Here is a 16,906-nt window from a genome sequence, read left to right as displayed (position 1 = left end):
GGTAGACTAGGTGATTAGGGCAACAAGAGCATTCTAAGAGTCTAGCAAAAATCTATAAAAAACCCCTCCTTTTACATTATACCAGACAAAATGGGGACAGAGTTTGAATGATGACCTAGGTAAGTGAATTCAGAATGAATGAACAAACTCTAAGGATTATCTTTAATGGGTGAGTTTCAATTTGAAAAGGGGTCTCTAGGAGAGACCTTCCACCCTATATTGTTTAATATTCTCAGCAATTTTTAGAGGTCACAAATGCTCATCACATTTGGAAAACTGAGATATACAAGTAATAACTTGAAGACAAGTGTTAATATCCAAAGAAAGATCCTAACAGGATCCAACAGTGGAACAATGGGCTAAATCTAATAGTAATAAATAAGTTATACTTGGGATGAAATAATCAATTTTATAAATCTAAAAATCAATTTATAAGTACAAATTGGAAGAGGTGGTTAGACATCAGGGACTCTATGTATGTTGGACAAAAAACTACAGCAATTTTAGGATTAATTGAGAGTCTACCTCCAGAATGAAGGTGATAGTTGCTGCATCCAGTTTTGTATGCTATTCTGGGTATCACAATGTATGAAGAAGGAGAATGAAAACCTGAAAGATCTAGATTGTTACCTAATACTCATGTGACCTTGAGTGTATCACTTCACCTTTCTAGTAGTATGGTACAATAGAAAGAATAGTATCTGGAGTAAGATGATCTGGGTTCAAATTCTGTCCCTGAGAATTACATGTGTGATCTTAGATAAGTCATCTCTTTGGGCTTCAGTTTCCCTATCCAAACAAGAGTTTGGACTAAACAGTTTCTGAACAGTTATAGATTCAAGATACTCAGAGAAAACTGAAGGAATCCTGAGAAGAAAGCAGCCAGCATGATAAAGAAATAAACTGGAAGGTTGGAGAAAGAATCTTCTGTTCGGTCTAAGGAAGAGCTATTCAAGGAAACAAAGGGCTATCTTTGATGTGCTGTCATATGAAAAAGGGGGTAGCACTGTTCTACTTGGTTTAAGGAACAATGGTAGTAGTTGGAGAGGAATATTATAATTTTACATAAGAAACACCTTTTAAGAACCTTCCTATTCTGTGTCAGGGTAGAATGGGCTGCCTTACGTAGCTGCAAGTTCGTCTTCTATGATGTAGATATATATGTAGATGTTGGATGACCACTTGTTGGAGATGTTACAGAATAGATCCCTCTTCAAGTCGAAGCTATATGAGTGATCTTTGAGGTCCCTTTCAAATCAGAGTCTGTGATTAAGTTTAATAAATCTTCTTTTGGACTAAAGATAACTTTCAATGAATTCTACCTCCTGTACCATTAGTGATCATTGGACTTTCAAGGAGAAACAGATGTAAGCAGACTGATGATTCAATCCCGAGAGAACTGCACTTGGAAAGACTTGCTTACCATGGAGTAGGAAATCACTATCCAAATGATACTCGAATCTAATGTAAGTGAAGATATGCATTAATTATCTATGATCTAAAACTAGCATTCAACAATGGGTAAAGGTCCAAATGGGTAAAGAATCCAAATGAGATGGAAAATCATTTTGCTAAATATGTATGGTTAAAAGAATACTGCTGAAAGATGGATAAGTAAAATCTGCTACTTTAACTCCATTATTCAAAACTAGCTTATCTAGAACCACCTGAAAAATATATCTGACAATGAGTTGGACATGAGTTACCATTGTAGCAGCCCGTTTCTAAATACATAGATTATAATAATAGAATGCTTCAAAATAGTGGAACATTTGGACCCAAGGGGTTGTCTCCTCTTTGTCCTCAGTATAGTTTGTAGTAACAACCACAATACCCAATTTTGGAATTTAAAACCTAAGACAAATGATTTATGAGAAGGATTTTCCTTTTAGGGAGTGCTGAATCTTTACACCTATTATGAGCCATCTCTCCTCAAAGAGCAAGTCACATTTATTCTAGCTTAGAAGGAATTCTTATTTCTTGAGGATGGTCTTAAGAAGGCCTACCTAAAGGAAGCAAGATGGATTGGTAGGCCAATGGATACCATATTTTTCTGTTTCTTTACTTTCTATTTTTCATTCTATGATCAAAGATATCATGTGTGTGTATGTGTGTTAGAAGGTTGGAGATGAAGTTGAAGAAATTTAGGAATTTGTTACATAAAGGCTCTTGGTAAAAACACCTCTGTGTTCTACTACATAGAACATTAGCAGAAATTAAGAGGTCCATCTAGTCCTACTATTTCAAGATCTTAAATAAACAATACACATCAGACAACTATGTTTTTAATATTTAATACTTTATAGAGCAAACTTGATATTTACTAACGAACTCATTATGAGCTCAAACATCCTCTTACAAAATTTCTCAAAGTTCCCAATATATCCTTTAAAATGATCAATTTACACCCCTGTAGCAATTCTGTTCATTTTCTGTTCATGGTAAATGATTGAATTTACTGTACTTAAATATTTCCATTTTGCCAGCAAGTTATAAATCACTCATTTTGCATGTGTGGTCTCAAAATTCAACTAGTAAAATGGAGAATGTTTTTGCATTCAATCTTTTAACCAGTGCTATCACTTCAAGTGAGTGGAAAAGAATGACAATTATAAAAACGACTCACAAGTACAATTATTTTTTCCTTCAGTAGGCTTATTGAACACAATTCTACATGATGTAAATTTACTTATACAACAAAAAGTAAAAAAAGGTATCTTCATTTAGACCCCTTTTTTGGGTTGTCATGGTATTTATCCATCCAAATCTCAAGATACATGTTGAAAAATTTTCACATCCTTTTGAAGGTAATGTTCAGACAAGGGCATTGATACTCAGAATGATACTGAGAATGAATAAAGGGGTGAAGACTATTACACATATGCTAATGATGACTAGTAACTTTTTTGGTAAATATAGAGTACACCAAACTTCCTTCCCTTTGTAAGCTTGTATGTAGTTTAATCTGTGTACTTATCAGGCTGACAGCTAGACTGCGAATATCATTCATTTGCTAGTGCAAAGAAATAAAAGTTCTGTAAATTAGGTCACAAAATCTGTCATAAATCCATTGTTTGGAAGAAAACACAGTTCAATTTGCTTCATTTTACATAGGATTCCTTTGAGATGTAAGATCCCCACAATTACTTCCTGATTTGAAAAAAAAATACCTCCAATTCAAGAAGTGTCAGTTTAAAGCTTGCTAAGTTTTTGAAACTGAGAAACTAAATTTAGAACCTGCTCAGATGCTTTGATATTCTTAGCTCCCAAGTATGCAGTGCTGTTTACACCAGTTTCCTCCAAAAAATATCGATAATTGACCATCATCCCACAGGATGAAGTAGTGCCTTTGAGGCTCAAATCTGCCAACCAATTGATCCGCCACATCACTGCCCCATTCTGCAGATGAAAATTTGCTACTGGGTTGAGGGCATAACCACGATGCTTCTCTCCATATAAGTACCAAGCACAAAGTCTCATCAAAGGGGACTGTAACACCTTGACCAGTTTTTCAGATTTCACCCACTCATTGCTAGTTAAAAGTATCTTCAAAGTTTCACTAATAGGACCACCTATGATATCTGAGATTTCATTACATTCAGAATCTGTAAAGAGTTCATTCCTCCCAAGTTCCTTAGTTTGAGAACTCAATGTTCCAAGAAGCCATTTGGTGAATCCAGGTATAGGTGACAGACTTGAAAATGTTTCAAGGTGAGGAAATTCCCTCTATAAATGGAAGAAAAAAGATACTTTTAATATAACAAAATTTTTATTTCCTTCCCAAAAGTAACTTACAAAAATAACATTAAAATTTTCTTATTTTGCTAAAGTATTGTATATCCACAATTTGCCCCATTTTCAGCACTCTGAACTCATGTCTTTAAAAAGGATTGGGGAATATCAGTATTGTTTGTTATTAAATGAGCTTGAAGAATAGACAAGTTTCTATATAACTGAGCAGTGAGAGGTTTTAAAGACCCTTTAAAGAGATGCACACTTCTATTCTCATGGATATTTTAAGTGAAATGATTTAGCATAAATCATTATGCTTTCTGGGACACCATGATGAATTTTTTTTTTTTTTGATATGGAAACTTCTTCAAATGAGGCAGTCAGTCAATCTTACTCTACAACCATCACAGGTTAAAAAAAATCATCCCTTGTTGAACACTAATTTGGTCAAAAGCTTTTCCACACACAGGCTGTTTTTCATAAAACATACACACACATCTTTTCCATGGGAACATAATTAAAACCTTTCCAAGTTGGTAGTTGCAGTCAAAGCTCATTCTACACTGTTAAAAACTTCAAGAACCCAAGGTCACTTCCATAGTATTGTGGGGCACTGATGCAGGACTCTAGTGGTGAAATGTGTTAATGTGATACGAACATTAAATCATCCATAGAGAAATACAACAAAGAAAATAGTAAGAGGTAATAACTATAATACCAGCATATATTTATATAAGTAGTACTTAAGGTTATATGTCCTCTTCTTTTCTATTGTCTCATACTGCTTATCAGTTATATTACTATATTTTATAAGGAAATAAGAAAAACATAGACCATTTTTTCTTAGCAGGGAATTATTCTAAGTTAATATTTTTATTGGATATAGTTCTTAAAAAAGTTCAGTATTGCTGAAGCTAACAAATGGATTATCTCCTTTGTGGAAGAACTAAAAACAGATTATGAGTTAAGTAATAATTCTTCAATTAAAAATAATTAAACTGAATATAAGATCCCTTTAGAGTAAGGATTGTTTAATTTTTGCCTTTCCTTAGCATCTATTACAGTGCCTTGTATACAGAAGGTAAAAAAATAATTTTTTGTTTAATTCAGTAAATGAGAAGAGTATTATGCTATTTAATTTAAATGAAAAGAATACTTGAAAAAATATAATACAGTATCCTGGCTTTTCAAAAGCTTTTAAGGAATAAGCTAAGATACATTACAAACACATTCACACACACACACACACACTATTAAATAATAAAGAATGAAAGTCCTTAAAAACGGTAAAAAAATAGCCCTATATTAAGTCTTAGGAAAGAAAGATTATATCCTCTGTGATGAGGGAGAGGAGTAAGAAATAATGAAAGACTTCCTGAAGTGAAAGGAACAACATGAATAAAGGTTCTAAAATATAGAATATATTCAGGTGAAAATAAAGTCTAGTTGAGTCATAATGTAAAGTAACTTGGAGAGTGTATAAAAGGAAAAAAACAGTAAACATAGATTGGAAATAAATTTTAAGGACTGGAATTATTAATGCATTTTTTAGTATAATGTCATAGAAAAGTACAGGGTTAAAAGGGACCATAGATATTTCTTTTACATTGATTGGTTCCTTCTCTGCTATCCTTTAAAAAAACACTGAAATGACTGTCAAACTTTTTCTTTTCTCCTGGGAGCTACAAAACACTCAGAAATAATCACTTAAGTTTGCTTCCAGTCTGCCTCTACTATACCAACACTTGTTCCTCAATTTTCATGCAATCTGATTATTTTGCTACACCTGTTCACTGAAACTGTTCTTTCCAGTGTTGCTAACAAGTATTTAGCTGCAAAATTAATGGTCTTTTCTTAGTCCTCATACTCTTTGGTCCCTCCCCAACTAATGTTATTTTACTTTTTGCTTATTTGTTTTATATTATTAGAATAATCTTGTTGTGAGAGTAAACATAACCCCACCCCCAGAAAGATGAGAAACCTCAAGAATGGTGTGAGGAAAAAAAAGTGTACTTTAGTCTATGTTCTGTCTCTGGGATGAATTGCCTTCTTTATCATAAAGTCCACCAGAAAAGTTGCTTCAGTATTTTCCCACAATTGCTATTATTAGCTGTATTTCTCTCCATTCTATTCCTCCCCACTTTCATTTATTCTATTCTCTCTTTCCTTTCACCCCGTCCCTGCTTAGAAGTATGTTGTATCTGAGTACCCTCTCCCATGATCTTCCATCTTTTCTATCACCTACTCCCCCTTCCCTTCATCCCCTCCCCCACCCCCATTCCCCCTTATTCAATCCCTTTCATTTTTCTCTAGGGTAAGTTAGATTTCCTCACCCTATCAAGTGTGTATGTTATTTCCTCTCTGAGCCATTTCTGATAAGAATGAAGGCTCACTCACTCCCCCTCATCTTTCCCCATCCACTCCACTGTAAAAACATTTTTCTTGACTCTTATGTGAACTATCTCAGCCCAATCTTCCTCTCCTTTCTCTTCCTCCCAGTACTTTTTTAAATCACCCATAGACTCCCATCTTTTTACTATATTATACCATTATATTTGGATCCTTTCGGTGCCTTGTCTATATGTGCTCCTTCTAATTGCTCTTATAAATGAGAAAGTTCATATGAGTTATCAGTATCTTCTTCCCATGTAGGAATACAAACAGTTCAACATCATTAAGTCCTCATAATAAGTCCTTCTTGTCCACCCCCTTTATGGTTCACCAGAGTCCTGTACTTGGAGATCAAACTTTCTTTTCAGCTCTGGTTATTTCAATAGAAAAGCTTTAAAGTCCCCCGTTTCACTCAAAGTCCATCTTTTCCCCTGAAAGAGGATGTTCAGTTTTTCTGGGTAGTTGCTCTTGGTTGTAAACCAAGATCTTTTGCATTCTGGAATATCATATTCCATGGTATATGAGTCATTAATGTAGATGGTGCCAGATCCTGTGTAAACCTGACTATAGAGCCATAGTAGTTGAATTGTTTGTTTCTGACAGCTTTTGCTATTTTCTCTTTGACTTGGGAGTTTTGGAATTTGGCTATAATATTCCTGGAAGTATTTCTTTTGGGATCTCTTTTGTGAGGTTATTGGTGAATTCCCTCAATTTCTATTTTACTCTCTTCTTCTAGGATCTCAGGCCAATTTTGATGTATTAATTCTTGAAAAATGAAGTCTAGGCTTTTCCTGGTCATGACTTTCAGGTATCCCAATAATTTTAAAATTATCTCTCTTGGATCTGTTTTCGATGTCAGTTGTTTTTCCAATGAGATATTCCACATTTTCTTCTAATTTTTGCTTTTTGTTTTTGGTACAGTTTTATTTCTTCCCAATTTCTTGAAAAGTCACAGTCTTCCTTTAGTTCCATTCTGCATTTGAAGGAGATGTTTTCTTCAGCGAGCTTTTTTATCTCCTTTTCTAGCTGGCTAATTCTGCTTTTTAAAGGCATTCTTCCCCTCATTTGCCTCTTGGATTGCTTTTTTTTCCCTTTGACCTAAACTGGTTTTTAACATATCATTTTCTTCAGTATTTTTTGTATTTCTTTCACCAAGCTGTTGATTTGATTTTCATGATTTTTCTGCATCACTCTCATTTCTCCTCCCAATTTTTCCTCTACCTCCCTTAATTGCTTTTCAAAGTCTTTTTTTGAGCTCATCTATAGCCCGAGTCCATTTTCTATTTCTCTTGGAGGTTTTGGATAAAGAAGCTTCAACTTTGTCATCTTCTGAGTAGGACCAAAATAATTTTCGATGAGTCATATTCTTTTACTGTTGTTTGCTCATTTCCTCAGCCTGTGACTGATTTACCACACTTCCAAGGCTTTGGGGAGTTTTTGGGGATAAACCATAGGGACCTTAATTCCTCCAAGGTCTTATGATAGGCTCTGACTGCTCTCTTGCTTATGCTCTGGGATGTGGATAGTCCCAGGACCTCCACTCTGCCCTGGAGCTGGGAGCAGAGAACCTGCTCAGTTATGGTGGTATGGGAGCCCAAACTATAACCTGTATCTGAGTATGGGCATACAGCAGAGTCCTGATCCAGGGAGAGCAGAGAGACCTCTGCAGTCTCCCCCCCAGCCCCCTTACCATCTGTGGTCTGGGAGCTCTGAAAGTGCTGGGTGGCTCCACTGATTCCTGCTGCAGGTTCTCACTGCAGGGCTCCTCTGAGGCTTGCACTCCACTCTGGTGTGGCAGAGTTCTCTCACTCTAACCTTCCAGCTGTCTCTGGTGGTCCCTGGGCCAAGAGATCTGCAAACTACCCCTTCTGCCATGGACCCAGGTGCCCAGCCTGGCTGTACTGTGATTGTGCTGCACTGTGCCTGGGGCTCTTTCCAACCCCTAGCACTGGTGAAATAGACTTTTCCTATGGAACTTCTAAGTTGTCTTGGACTGGGAAATTGTATCACTCAGTCTTTCTGTGGGTTCTGACCCTCTAAATTTTGGCTAGAGTCATAATTTAATGGCTTTTGGAGTTTTTGGGGGGACAAGTTTCCAGGAATTCCTGCCTTCATGCTGCCATCTTGGCCCCACCCCCTCTCCTCCCCAGCTTTTGAGAGATTATATACTTCTTTTGGGTACTTTCTCACTCCTTAACTCCCATAATACTTTATTCTCTTAGTTCTTCTCCAAAGCCTCCATTCATTCTTTATTCTCCTTGGCTATATTATCATCCTCTAAGCATGGGTTTTTCCATATGATCAGAGAATCACAGATTTAGAGCTCAAAGGGACACTGGCAGGTACTTAGTCCAAAGCTCTCATTTTATCAGAGGAAAATGAGGCATTAGGTGCTTTACCTAGGACCAGTGAGCTAGTAAGTGCAACAAATAGAATTCAAATTCAAGGGCTTTCTGAATCCAAAGTTTAACCTCTATGACACCTTTTCTTCTCTTTTTCTGCTGTCCTCAGTGATTTCATCATATTCACCATGATTACATGAGTTTATATGCCACAGGAGTCACATATGACTCCCAAATCTATATATACTGCCCTAATCTCCCCCTTGGGCTCTAGTCTGACATTGCCAGCTATCCGCTGAACATCTTTATTCTTGGCCGTCTTTTGGGCTTCTAAAGTAAACATGTTTAAGGTGGAAGTGATTATCTTATTTCACATTTTCCTATTAGAGATACTACCATTCTCCTAGTCATGTAGGTTAAATTATCCTTCAATATCTATGAATATAGCCTGCATCTCACCCCCCTGTGGCTGTCAAGTCTTGTATATTCTAACTCCACAACATATCTCATATCCATCCCCTTCTGTCTATTCATACAGCCAGTCATCCATTAGTACTCATTATCTCTCTTAATTGGACTGTTTTGTTCTCCCTGCATTAAGTTTCTGCCTTCCAAACCCATCGTGTAGAAAAACATCAAAATAAATTTCTAAGGACCAAAGTAGAACTTCTTAATTAACAAACCCCAAACCATCCAGTTATTCCCAAATACTACTTTGATCAAATAAAAATTTCTTATCCTGACAAGTAAAGATTTTACAATCTGGGTTCGATGTACTTGCTATCCTTATTTTGTAACTTTCCCCCTTCAAATTCTCTACTCTCCAACCAATCAACATTCTATTTTCCTTAGTTGTACATAAGAAACTATCATCCATGCCTAGAATGATTTCTTTCTTCATTTCTACCCCTCAGAATCTTCCTTGAAAACAGCTCAGTTAACATTTCTTAAAATACATCCAAATCTTCATAAAGATTTCTCTGATCTATTGGTTCTCTCTCATCTTATGAATTTTTGAGGACAAATATTGTTTTGGTTTATCTGTGTCATCAGCATCTAGCATAATGCCTTCTACATGACTTAATAGATGTTTCTTAAAATGAATAGAAATCTAAGTCTATAGCTGAAAAGAATGGTTAGAGAATAGAGACAAACATTTGGAAATCTTTTGCATGGGTGTAATAAATAATGAGGACTGATGAGAATGATAAAGGAAAGAGCATAGAGAAACAATTATCACTTGGGAGGTGGAAGGAGAAAGAAGATCTAGGAAAGGGATCAGAGAAGCAACAGACAGGAAGAGAACATAGCAGAAGGTTTTATAAAGGAAACTAAGGGTGGAGGTGTGGGCTCATTAGTGCTACCCAGATGTCAAAGAAAATTTAGAATAAAAAAAAAGCAAAATGTTTACTAAGTAGTTATAAATTCAGAAAGAATTCCAAAGATAGTGATCCTTCTACTACATAGGATTGCTATGTAGGAGATATCTATTACTATACTATCAAGAAGTGACATGGATCCCAGGATTCCTATAAAAAATATGGATTAAGTGCTTAGAAATTCTTTACTAAGTTACAGTGAGCAGACAAAGGAAATTTTCAATTTGCTCCTTGTTATATATAACACTATGTGAAATCAAGAGACACACATATGAAAAGTTAAGTGATAAAATAAATAAGTAAATGATAAATACTAATTTTGTGTATTTTTTAAAGGACAAGTGGAAAACACAGTCAGCTTAGGTATCTGAAGAAATTTAAAATATACAAACTGATTTGAGTTAAAGGGCAGATAGGACTGAAGAAGACAGAAAGAAAAAGGCAGATTCAAAAGAGGAGAAATATCACTAAGATAAGGTTTTGGTTGAGTGATCAGACCCATTCTCTAGTGAAATGAGTACCTTAAGAGATTTGGTCTTGGTCCTATTTTGTTCAACAATTTATAAAATGCCTAGGAAAAAGACTTATATAGTATGCTTATCAGATTTGCAAAAGACATAATGCTCAGTAGGGCAAATCAAATTATAGGACAGATAAAATGGTGAACCTGTTTTATCATCAAGATGGTGAGTATAGACTTGAATATGTTGCATTTAATGTGAAAGCAGCATATTTTAATTGAAAGGTCTAAAAAAGACAGGAGTCTGGGTGAAAGGTCAGAACTATATACAACTGGATTCATTCTAATAGAAATGGATAGTTATAGCTATATAGTGAAAAATTTTTTTGGGGGGGTGTGAGGTTTAATATTACTCAAATTTTCATATTTTGTTTGACTAAGAAGTTAAAAAGTAAAAAAAAAATAACTGAAGAAAATATAAAGTTAAGATGTTCACTTGTTGGCAGTTTGAACCACTGGATAATTCTGAGATTGATAAAGACATGATTATAACTTAAACATACCGATACAAATTAAAAACAAAACACTCAATGAAAATGAGGACACTTAAAACATGATCTTATTTGTCAAACATACCTGTAGTTCCTTAACAACTCTTTTTATAAGGAAACTTCCCAACTCAACACCTTGTAGGCCTTGCTGGGTCAAACTGATAGAATAGAAAACTGCTGTGACAATTTTGTTTTTGTCTTCTGTTTCCGGAGGAGAAAACTCTTTCACTATTGTCTGAAAAATATATATGTATATATAAATTTTTATGAAGATGTAAAATGAGGAGGTTGTATTTGATGATCGCTAAAGTCCCCTTCCACTTATTATATATAATCTGTGCCACTTCCTTCATCTACTAGTCCAGTGATCCAGTCTATTCTTAGCTACTTAAGGGTAGGGACTTTCTTTTGTTTTCCTGGTATATCCAAGTTTAGCACAATGCCTGGCCCACAATAGGCACTAAACACTTACTGACTGACCTGTCAAAAAGGAAAGTGGTTTGTTCCTAATGAATTGCTGATATTTCATAATGATCACCAATTCTCTAAGTTTTTACAAACAATCCATTTTTAATAATTTCATCTAGAATTTTTCTCCAGAAATATAGCCTCACTGGTTTATAGTTTGAAGTATCTGTTTCCCTTTTTACATAATCGCTGCCCCTATCTAATTATTCACCCATTCTTTTTAATATTTTTCCACCGATCACCAACAGCAATTTGGCAATCTGCTTATTTTATCAGAACTCACTGAAGAGACCTTAATAAAACACTCAGCTGTCCTTAAGATCCCCTTATTTGGGTTTCAATTCTCTAATAATCATTTCTTATTAGAGATAACTAAACTTTTCACTCTCTACTTCCTATTTTGAAGACCATTCTTTTTTAAAATTTATTTATTCATTTTGAATTTTACAATTTTCCCCCAATCTCAATTCCATCCCCCCTCCAGCCCCCACAAAAGGCAGTCTGTTAGTCTTTACATTGTTTCCATGGTATACATTGATCTAAGTTGAATGTGAGTTCATTATCTTTTAAATAAAAGGGAAAAAGATCCATCTTGCTGTTATTTATTAATATGTTTCATTCAACTCCAAACAGTAGTCTCATCCTTTTCATGTTATTCTTCTTGAAACCTCTAATTCAAAAAGGTCTTTTGCTTTTTAAAATTTATTTTATTAGATAATTCTATGCTGTCATCCTTCTGATAACTCTTGCAGGATTATGTTGCTTTCATATTTTATGAGTTCTCCTTTTTCTTTTACCATCCATAAAACATTTTGAAATTTATCATTTACTTATTTACATTGTACTTAACTTTTTCATTTGTTTATCTTGGTTTCGGGAGGTACTGTAGAGCAGGAAAGCATGTCTAAATCAGTCAATTACTAATTCTATCTTTTATTATTTAAGTTTTCATTATGTCCTTTTAAAATCTATGCTCAATTTCACAGTAAGCTTAAAATGTTGCCACCTGGGCATCTTAAGACAAGTTACTCACTTCCTCTACAATGGAATCATTTGTAACTGTACTATCAGTATTTCATTCTTGAGAATTTTATATCACTCTTAAGTTATGGTCTCAAGTGACCTGACCTTATTTGTCCTCTCTAAAATTTTAAGATGTACTCTTCTGAAGCATAAAGTACACACTTAGCCATAGATGAATTTCTCCTCATTATCTATTACTCACTCTAAGATGGTAATCAACTCTGAAGGTTCCCATATTTCCACTTTCCCAAATAGTTGGTTGGCATAAAGTCCAGAAACAGGAGTTCTCCTTGTCACTTCATCTACTTTGTGAAGGATGATATTATTAACTAGGAAAGTAATGAATACATTAGCTGCTTTATTAGTGGAAATACTTTGTAAAGCTGTATAGATAGCAGAAGTAATCTCATCATAATTACATTCTGACACAGTATCAGTTCAGTGATTTACATTAGAATTTTGTCTTTTAATGTGGTTTATATTTTGTACTCATTTCTGTATAGCTCTTGTTTTATTCTTATCATATTATCTCTCCTGCCCACAGTTCATAATGAAGACCAAGAAGTTGAATGGTTAATAGGTTTTCCTTTTCCTTTGGACTTCAATACTCTTTTTCTTTCATCAGAATTTTCCTACTCCACCAGAGGGTTCAGATATCCCTTATGACTAATAAATTTTCAGATTTTCTGAAATTAATGGTCTATAAACCTGTATTATTCATTCATTCAATGAGCCAACAATTATATTATTTAACATACATCATTATGGAATTTAATTAAACAAAATTATGCAAGTTTATTTAAAAAGCTAAATACCTACTGTGTTCAAAGTCCTGTAGATATAAAAGTGAAAAGTAATAAAATAACTTTTTAAGATAATTACTATCAAATAGAAGTCAATAATAGCTATGCAAATAGTTATGCAGAAAGTTTAAAATGATTAAATGTGTAGAAGTCTACCAAAGGAAAGGAGCTTAATTAAAAGGGAAAAATAATTTCTCACTGAGGGGATCAGAGAAAGCTCTTTGAAGAAAGCAGCTGAAGTGAAAATAAAGGAGTGAAAGGATGCCAATACACATAGAAGAGCTAGGATGGGAGATGGAAAAAGTGGGGAATGATATGCACAAGGTAAAGAAGTGGCAAAGGGCAAGACTAGATGAGGGAATAGAGTTGTTCAGAAACTTGAGGATCTAGGATATTTTGAGGTGCTTATTTTATATTGAATATAATATATTCAGAAAGGATACCTGAATATTGTTGGAAATCTCACTGGTCAATGCCACATGCAAAACAATTAATGGTTCCCCAGGTGTTGAACAATGAGAAAAAAAATAGCATCTTCGGTACGAACTAACACGTCGCTTCATGTCCATCCAATTTTTGACAGGATGCACAGCCTCACACCTAAAGAGAAAATTTTAAGATGGCAAAATAATAGTTAAGGATTTTTACATACAGGTAAGTCAGCAAAACAAACTTGTAAAACAGAGTTTAGTTAAATGTTCACCTCACCTTTATCTAGAATATAAAAATACAAAGCATTTTAAATTCTAGCTGTATTAAATATGATGAGCTATAATTATTATATATTACATATTATAATTATATAACACAATGTTATTCTGATATGTAACATGGTGTAGGGATCACAGAGTCAGTCTTAAATGATAAGGTTAAGATCTGTCTCTTCCACACACTGACTATGGACCTGGACAAGTCATTTATCTCTGAGTTCAACAGGCCCCTCTAAAACTAGGAGTTGCTGAACCAGTTGCTGAATAGTATTTGCAATTAGAGACCTTCTTCAACAAAAGTTGCTCATATCATTGAAACCACAGCTGAAAGCCTGTGCCTCCCCCCACCCCAAAAAAACCCTTTCTAAAATTTTCAAGCTATACACCAAACCTTAATATAGTAAAAGTTATGATTAATATGTGATATTCTGAGAAATTTCAAGGTTAGCATATTTCAATAACTTTATTCAAATATAGTAATCAACAAAATTCTCTTTACCTTTGTAGAAAAACCTATTTTAGAGCTATGTCTAATGCTTTGTCTGCCTTACATTCCTTCAGTTTTAATTGGTTATGGGCAATTAGTATTTTTGATTAGTATTGCCCTTCCAATTTACGACATATAGCCTTACCTATAACCCTATAAGCATCATAATCTCTTTCTCTCTTAGAATACTGAACTAGATGATCTTAGGCTCCTTCTAGATTTAATAACTGATAAAATTCTAAAATCTTAAACTGGTACCAATTTTCTTTTACTACATTTCAGCTTAACAAAGTGATATATCACTTTGAGTAAGGAAAACTGTAGTGTCAATTACAAGAAATTTCCTTTTGAGAACTACTATATATTGTATATATATGCCTAACTTCATTAAGACTCTTGGGACTTCTTGTATTCAATGAATATCTATAGATTAAAATAGTGCTTCTTTCTTAAAAAGTCCTATCAAAAAACTGTTCATTTTTACCTTTACATGTCTTCTCTCCTCCCCCTTCCCTTTTTCTTGCATGCGTGCGCACACACACACACACACACACACACACACACACGTATTTAAATATCTTTAATGAATTAATTTCTATTGATAAGTTTCCTCTTTCCATTTCATATGACCACATGATGATGATATTTGTTCTTCGTTCTCAAAGAGGAACATGACATCAGAGAGAGGATGTCATGATAAGCATGTGGATTTGACTTGAGTGAGGGGGTGCTGTGCTAAGGCACTAGCCTCATTTTCTGCTCCAGAAGGAGGCCAGATATTTTATGGCCAGATATAAATCTGGATAACTGGAGATGGCCCATGATGAAAGGACCAACATCACACAACTAGTAAGTGTCTAGTGTCTGGGGTTGTATTTGAACTTCCATCACCCTGACTGCCAAGGTCACTGAGTCACTAAGTTGCCCCAACCATATGACCACAATATTTATACTAAGTATACAGTCATTTTCTTAATGTATTTTTGTGTGGTTTTTTTTCGTGTGTGTGTGTGTGTGTGTGTGTGTGTGTGTGTGTATTTCCCACATCCCTTCCAACATTGATCACTGTCCTTACTGGGCATATTGGTCAGAGATGTGTGAGGGGGTACCTCAGAGATGCTTTAATTTGCATTTCTCTAATCAGTAATTATTTAGAGTAATATTTCATATGACTATGGATAGCTTTATTTTCCTCATCTGTAAATTGCCTCTGCATACACTTTGAACATTTGTCAATTGGGTAATAATGGATTGTTTTTTTTATAAATTTGACTCAGTTCTCTCTATATTTTAGAAATGAATCCTTTGTCAAAAATACTAATTGTAAATAGTTTCCCAATTTACTACATTTCTTTTGATCTTGGTTACAGTGGTTTTGTTTGTGCAAAAGCTTTTTAATTTAATGTAATCAAAATTATCTAGTTTGTTTTTAATGATGTCCTACATCTCTTCCTTGGTCATAAACTGCTTCCCTTCCCATAGAACTGACAGGTAAACGATTCCTTTATCTCCTAGTTTGCTAATAATATTGTTTTATGTCTAAATCCTGTACCCATTTTGATCTTATCTTTGATATAGGATGTCAGATGTTGGTCTGATCTAAGTTTCTGTCTTGCTAACCTCCAATTTTCCCAACAGTTTTTATCGAAGAGAGAGTTTTATTCGAAGAGCTGGACTCTTTGGGTTTATTAAACAGCAAATTACTATAACTATTTCCTGTTATCTCTTGCACCTACTCTATTCCACTGATCCACCTCTCTAATTCTTAGCCAATACCAGACTATTTTGATAATTGATGCTTTATAATATAATTTTAGATCTAGTAGGGCTAAGCCACTTACTTTTGCAGCTTTTTTTTCATTAAATCCCTGAAAATTCTTGACTTTTTATTTCTCCATATAAATTTACTTACATTTTTTTTTCTAGCTCATTAAAGCAATTTTTTGGATGTTTGATTGGTAGGGCACTAAATACGTAGTATAATTTAGGTAGAATTGTCCTTTTTATTAGATTAGCTTGGCCTATTCATGAGCAGTTGATATTTACCCAGGTATTTAAATCTGATTTTATTTGTGAGAAGTGTTTTTTAGTTGTATTCATAGATGTTCTGAGTCTGTCTTGGCAGGTAGACTCTATTTTATATTGTCTGAAGTTACTTTGCATGGGATTTCTCTTTCTAGCTCTTGCTGTTATATCTTAATAGTTAAATATAGAAAAGCTGAGGATTTATGAGGTTTTATTTTATATCATGCAACTTTGTCAAAGTTGCTAATTGTTTCTAGTAGATTTTCAGATTTTTTTTAGGATTCTCTAGGTATAACATCATGTGATCTGCAAAAATGAGAGTTTTGCTTCTTCCTTCCCAATTCTAATTCCTTCAATTTCTTTTTCTCCTCTTATTGCTGAAGCTATCATTTCTAACACAATATTGAATAGTAGTGGTGATACTAGACATACTTGTTTCACCACTGATCTTATTTGCAATGCCTCTAGCTTATCCCCATTGCATATAATGTTTGTTGATGATTTCAGATAGAAATCGCTAATCATTCTAAGGAAT

General features: G+C 34.4%; 1 protein-coding gene across 1 annotated transcript in view; it reads right to left on the bottom strand.

Annotated features, from left to right (window-relative positions):
- Nucleotides 1-2,278: 2,278 nt before the first annotated feature.
- The window catches only part of MLYCD (malonyl-CoA decarboxylase), a 36,170-nt gene continuing 21,542 nt past the window's right edge, over nt 2,279-16,906 (bottom strand). The window contains exons 3-5 of the mRNA XM_074209754.1: nt 13,593-13,749; nt 10,941-11,090; nt 2,279-3,726 (exon numbers count right to left, since the gene is read on the bottom strand). Coding sequence (XP_074065855.1) covers nt 3,193-3,726; nt 10,941-11,090; nt 13,593-13,749 — 841 coding nt within the window. The 3' untranslated portion in view covers nt 2,279-3,192. The remainder of the gene's footprint in view (nt 3,727-10,940; nt 11,091-13,592; nt 13,750-16,906) is intronic.

The sequence above is a fragment of the Macrotis lagotis genome, chromosome 1 (genome assembly GCF_037893015.1).
Source record: "Macrotis lagotis isolate mMagLag1 chromosome 1, bilby.v1.9.chrom.fasta, whole genome shotgun sequence".
Classification (NCBI taxonomy): Eukaryota; Metazoa; Chordata; class Mammalia; order Peramelemorphia; family Peramelidae; genus Macrotis; species Macrotis lagotis.
This window is presented reverse-complemented; position numbering and strand designations above follow the sequence as displayed.